Consider the following 6000-nt stretch of genomic DNA (forward strand, 5'->3'; position numbering starts at 1 on the left):
CGCTCCTAATGTTGTTGTTTTCCTGGAATACTCTCCTGACAAGGCCCTGCCCAATTATCAGGGTTGAACTCAAATATTATTTCTTCTTTAAGGCCTTTCCCAGGCAGAATGAACTATTCTGTTTCTATAATACCCTAGCTTTCTGTTCATTTTTTTCAGGATGGTATTTACCACATTTAAAAATAGCTGTCTATATATATCTCCTGCACTAAAATGTGTGTGTGTGTGTGGGGGGGGGGGCGGGTAGGTAACAACTATCATTTTTTGTATCTCTAGATATCAGCACAGTAACTAGCACATAGTAAGCACTTGATAAGTATTCAACAAAATGGAAATGTTCATGAAATGGGCCTTTGCTTGGATTACGAACCCTCCAAGAATAATAGAAAAAGTCCTAGGATGTGTGCAATATGTAAGCATCGTGTATAATTTTATAAATTCCCTTCTCTCACAACTTCTTAAAGGGTCTAAGACCATGTTAGTATTACATCATCTAGCCACAACTAAGCCTGATAAATTATTTCATTTTCTAAGGTTTGGGTTATTATAAGGAATCATAAGAAGCGGGCAAGAAGCTTTATACCATTAACCTGAAGAACCTTAGCTTCACTGTTTTCCAACAGTTAATATCTCAACGGGGGTGGCTCAGGGGTTTAGCGCCGCCTTCAGCCCAGGGCCTGATCCTGGAGACCCGGGATCGAGTCCCACGTCGGGCTCCCTGTATGGAGCCTGCTTCCCCCTCTGCCTGTGTCTCCCTCCCTCATGAATGAATGAATGAATGAATGAATAAATAAATAAATAAATAAATAAACAAATCTCAATGGGCGGGAATCCCCTGGTCTTTGAGTAGGGGTATTTTAAGTAGTCTCTCTTTAAAGCATGAAATTAAGGAAAACAAAACAAAAACAAAAAACCATCCTAGGATTTCTGTTGAAGAGGCTTCAAAAGGTAGTAGCTCCTTCTCCCTACCGGTGACCGAAATGAAGTTTGTGGTGAGGAAATTTGGAAAACGCTTATTCCCACCTCCCTAGTTTTACAGACAAAGCGGCTCAAGCTTAAGAACGGCGAGGCCTGTGTGTGCCTGTGCGTGTGCAGCGGTTTAGCGCCGCCTTCGGCCCAGGGCGTGAGTGACCCTGGGGACCCGGGATCGAGTCCGGCGTCGGGCTCCCTGTGTGGAGCCTGCTTCTCCCCCTGCCTGTGTCTCTGCCTCTCTCTGTCTCTCATGAATTAATAAATAAAACCTTAAAAAAAAGGGGGGGGGGGGGAATGGCGAAGCCTGAGGGCCCACGTGTACGTCGCTCTTCAGAACCGGGGTGCGGAGGCCCCGCCGAGCGCTCCTCCGCCCCCGGAGCTGGCACCCGCAGCCCTACGAGATGGCCCCGGGCGCAGGGCCTCAGCCTCCCGACAGGCGCGAGGCCGGGCTCGCCGCGACCCAGGGGCGCCCCCTCAGCGGCCGGGCCCCCCGCCGAGCCGACAGCCACCTCCTCCGGCTCTCGCGAGCGCCGTGAGCTGTGGGGGCGCAGGCTCCTCCCGTAACCGCGCTGCGGCGCCCCCTGCAGGCCCCGGGAGCGACTCACTGCGAGGAGACGTCGAACCGGACGTCCCGGTCCTCCCAAAGCGCGTCCAACACCGACATGACGACCGAGGCCCGACGCCGGCCGTGACCGCCGCGGCGGAGGCCGAGGGGCGTCTCACCGGCTCCCAGGCAACGGGCCGCCTCTGTCGCGCCGTCTACGGCGGGCGCCGAGATCCAAGCTTCCTGAGGTACGGCGCGCGCTTTCCCGGGCCCTGTCGCGTCCCTAAGCGGATTTGAGGCTCCGGGAAGCCCGGCTGGCCCCGGCCCAGCGGCGTGCTTGGGCGCTGAGTGACTTTCCCAGCCTTCAAACACACATCCTTAAGCCCTTCCACCCTCTTCCCCCATTTTGCTATAGTCAAGAAATTTAGACTTAAACTCTTAATTCTTACCCCCCCCCCCCAACGCCATCAGGTCCTGCCCATCTCCTGCCTTCATTCCTGCGACGCAGGGTCCCCTTTCCCTGCCTGCAACTCTTTCCCCAGGTCTCTGCGTGGCCTGACCTCTGTGGCAACTCCGATGTCAACCGAGGCGGCCCCCGGCCTTGCGGTCACCGTACCTGAGCACCCCCAGGACAGGGCCCGATACTCCAGCTCGCTTTCCACAGGAGCTGGCACTCAGAAACTTTTCGAACGAATTAAAACGCCTTCCTTCCATCACCTTATTATTTTTTTTTTGAAGATTTTTATTTATTTTTTCATGAGAGACACGCAGAGAGAGAGAGGCGGAGAAGCAGGCTCCCCACGGGAACCCACGCAGGACTCGAACCCAGGACCCCAGGGTCAGGACCTGAGCCAAAGGCTGATGCTCAACCACTGAGCCACCCAGGTGCCCCCCTTCCCTCAGCTTATGACAGTTCTTTAAAGTATGATCTAGGGATCCCTGGAGTTCCTTAGGATCCTTTCCGGACGCCTACAGCGTCAAAATATATGCACAAGAGCATGAAGACATTCTTTGCCTTCATAACTTATTTATTCGTTGGATGTACAGTGGCGTTTCCCAGAGGCCATATGATGTGTAATTGTATGTGGAAGCAGGTCTGAGAATCTAGCTGTCTTCCATTAAGCCAGACACGAAAAAGATCTGCAACACTGTAAAACGATGGTACTCTTCCCACATTTTGGGGGGACAATATCATTTTAAAAAATGTTATGTATGTTAACGTATAATGAGTTTTTTACTTTTTAATTAATCAATAAATGAAGTTTTATTTTATTTTTTGAATTTATTTATTCATGAGAGACACACACAGAGAGAGAGAAAGGCAGAGACACAGGCAGAGGGAGAAGCAGGATCCATGCAGAGAGCCCTACACGGGCCTCTATCCTGAGTCTCCAGGGTCAGGCCCTGGGCTGAAGGCAGCGCTAAACCACCAAGGCACCCGGGCTGACCCAAATGAAGTTTTAAATGTCTTATCAAACATCAATAGATAGGGGATCCCTGGATGGCTCAGTGGTTTAGCGCCTACCTTCGGCCCGGGTCGTGATCCTGGAGGCCCGGGATCAAGTCCCACGTGGGCTCCCTGCACGGAGCCTGCTTCTCTCTCTGCCTCTCTGCCTCTCTCTCTCTGTGCCTCTCATGAATATATAAATAAAATCTTAAAAAAAATCAATATATAGAAATGATATAAACAAAAGATCTTTCAGGTCCTCAATAATGTTTTTAAGGGTATAAAGGAGTCCTGAAATCAAAGGTTTGATAACTACAGCTTTAAACTATCTAGAGCTCCTCTGTGTTAGGCTCTGTGCCAAATCCTGGAAATGTGAAAGACCATAGGAATTTTTCTCAGGTTGAAGAAAATAATGGAGACAAAGGAACATATAAGGCGGCCCCCCAATGAGCCATGCCCTTGTATAATCCTCCCTCCTGAGGTGTGGACAGAACCTGTGACTTGCTCCTAGCCAACAGAATATGGCAAAGGTGATGGGATGTACAAGCGATGGGGTATCATTCCCACGATTATTTTGTTATGTAAGACTTGATCTTAGCTGCCTGGAGCAGGACTCTCCTGCTTGCCTTGAAGAAGCCAGCTGCTATGATACAGCCTTTAGGGCCAGCAACCTCAGTTATATAAGTGCAAGGAATGGGAATTTGTCAACAACCTAAATGAGCGTGGAAGCAGATCTTACTGCAGTAGAACTTCTGATAAGCTCTTTGCTCCAGGAAATATCTGGATTGCAGCCTGGCATGACCATAAGCAGAAAACCTAGATAAGCCATGCTTGCAGTTCTGATCTACAGAAACAGGGAGACAATAAATGTCTGTTATTTTAAGCTGCCAAGTTGGTGGTCATTTGTTATATGCGACAACAGAGTACTAACACGGGTTGTAGAATCAGGGATGGTGCTACTCTAACAAATCACAGGGGCTAGGACCCAGCTAAATTCTCTTAGGAAGCAGGCTGATCAAATTCTTCACCTACAAGTATGTGCTGCCTTTCATGAAAAGGCAAGGATGGAAGTTTTAAACCGAAATATCTCTGAACTGTTCTTCTATACTGGGCCCACCATTGTATGATGGGAGTGTTGGGGACAGACAAGTGATCTTCTTGGTTTCCCAGGTCTGCCAGGAGGAGTTGTGCTTCAGGGGAGTGTGCTTAATGGGTTAGACCCAGGAGCATTATTTGCAGCAGGTATAGACGATTTAGATGATGAGATCATGGATTTTGAGCAGATGGTATAATAGGATGAGAAGGAACCTGGGGAGGGAGCTAATTTTTTTTCCTTTGGGAGGGGCATGGGTGGTTGTGTGCCAGAGGACAGGCTGTGGGAGGCAGAATTCTGAACGGCCCCTAAGATTCCTGTCCTCCTTATATGCATGCTGTATCTAAATCCCGTCCCTGGAGCGAGGAAGAGCCTATGAATATAATAGGATATCAACCCTGTCATGAGATTCTGTTACTTGGCAAAGATGAGATTTTGCAGATATGATTAATGTCCTTTGAATTTATCCAAGAGGGAGGCTATCTGTCGTGAGCCTGGCCTTATCAGGTGAAACCTTAAGGAGATTTTTCTGCTGGATTTGTTGAAATAGCGGCCAAGCTGTGAGAAAGCCTCATGGCTAGGAGCACAGGACAGCCTCTAGGAGCTCGGAGAACCGGCAAGAAAACAAACTCCAGCCATCTAACCATGAGGAACTGAATTCTGCTAACTGAAATGAGCCTGGAATGGAACCCCAAGCCTCAGATGAGATCACGTCCTGCTGACACCTTGATTTCAGGTGAGACCCTAAGCAATGACCCAGCCCAGACTCCTGACCTGCAGAAACTGTGGGACAATAAATTTGTGTTGTTTTAAATTTCTAAGATTGTGTCAATTTATTGTGCATCAATAATTATTTCAAATCACAGAAGGACTTTTATAATGAAGACTGAAATGAAGACCTACTTTTCAATGTGCTAGAACTTCATATATTTTGTTTTCCAGACCTTCTTTTTCTCCTGCTTTTGTAGAGAAAGTTTTGTGTGCATGTGTGTGTGTTTACTTTTTAAATAAATTTTTTCTGAAGTATAATTTACATACAAAAAATATATCTATTTTATTTAGGTGTGCTCTTCAGTGAATTTTGACAAGTGTATGCATCCATGTAATCACTCCCATAATGAAGCTACAGAACATTTCTGTCACTCTGAAAAGTTTCCTTGTGCCCCTTTGCAGTCAACTCCAGATCCTGGGAAATCACTTGTTTGCTTTCTATTACTATAGATTGTTTTTCTTTGTCATTATTTTATTATGTAAAATAATTATGTAAAATTTGCCATACTGTAAACTAATTTTGAATGTTCTAGAATTTTATATAAATGGTATAATAAATCACATATATATACTATGTAAGACTGGTATATGTATTCTTTTGTATCTGGCATCTTTTATTTGGCATAATTTTTTTTCTTTTTTGTTTTTATTTAAACTCCAGTTGGTTAACATGCAATGTAATATTAGTTTTAGATATAGAATTTAGTGGTTCATCACTTACATACAACACCCAGTATTTGGCATAATGTTTTGAGGTTCATCCATTTTTAAAAAAGATTGATTTATTTATTTGAAGGGGAGAGGGGCAAGAGAATAAGGGGAGAGAGAATCTTAAGCAGACTGTGCTGAGCATGGAGCCTGATGTTGGGTTCAATCTCACTGCCCTGAGATCATGACCTGAGCCAAAACCAAGATTTGGATGCTTAACGGACTGAGACACCCAGGCATCCTGAGGTTCATCCATATTATTACATGTATCAATAGTTTGTTTTTTTCTGTTACTGTTTTGTTTTGCATTTTTTAGATATGCTGTACTTCGTTTCACCTGTTGGACATGTGGGTCATTTCAGTTTTTGTCATTAACAAAATTGCCAAGAACATTAATGCACAAGTCTGTGTGGATGTAAGTTTTCATTTCTTTTGAATAAATATACCCAGGAGTGGAATTGCTGG

General features: G+C 46.0%; 1 protein-coding gene and 1 long non-coding RNA gene across 5 annotated transcripts in view; one reads left to right on the top strand and one right to left on the bottom strand.

The window, feature by feature from the left end:
* BBS5 (Bardet-Biedl syndrome 5) overlaps positions 1–1735 on the bottom strand; it is a 26845-nt gene extending 25110 nt beyond the window's left edge. For 2 of the 3 annotated variants that reach the window (XM_077883121.1, XM_077883122.1), the window contains exon 1: positions 1578–1735. In XM_077883121.1, coding sequence (XP_077739247.1) covers positions 1578–1636 — 59 coding nt within the window. In that variant the 5' untranslated portion in view covers positions 1637–1735. The remainder of the gene's footprint in view (positions 1–1577) is intronic. The other variant, XM_077883120.1, reaches the window with a different exon arrangement.
* Positions 1544–5406, top strand: LOC144304600 (uncharacterized). 2 transcript variants are annotated; one of them, XR_013371533.1, is made up of 3 exons: positions 1544–1764; positions 4529–4792; positions 5119–5406. It is a non-coding gene; the product is annotated as an uncharacterized LOC144304600 (long non-coding RNA). The 2 variants fall into 2 exon arrangements; XR_013371532.1 differs by having other exon boundaries at positions 1546–1764; positions 4607–4792.
* The last annotated feature ends 594 nt before the right edge of the window (positions 5407–6000 follow it).

This window comes from Canis aureus, chromosome 34, assembly GCF_053574225.1.
Source record: "Canis aureus isolate CA01 chromosome 34, VMU_Caureus_v.1.0, whole genome shotgun sequence".
NCBI classification, from domain to species: domain Eukaryota; kingdom Metazoa; phylum Chordata; class Mammalia; order Carnivora; family Canidae; genus Canis; species Canis aureus.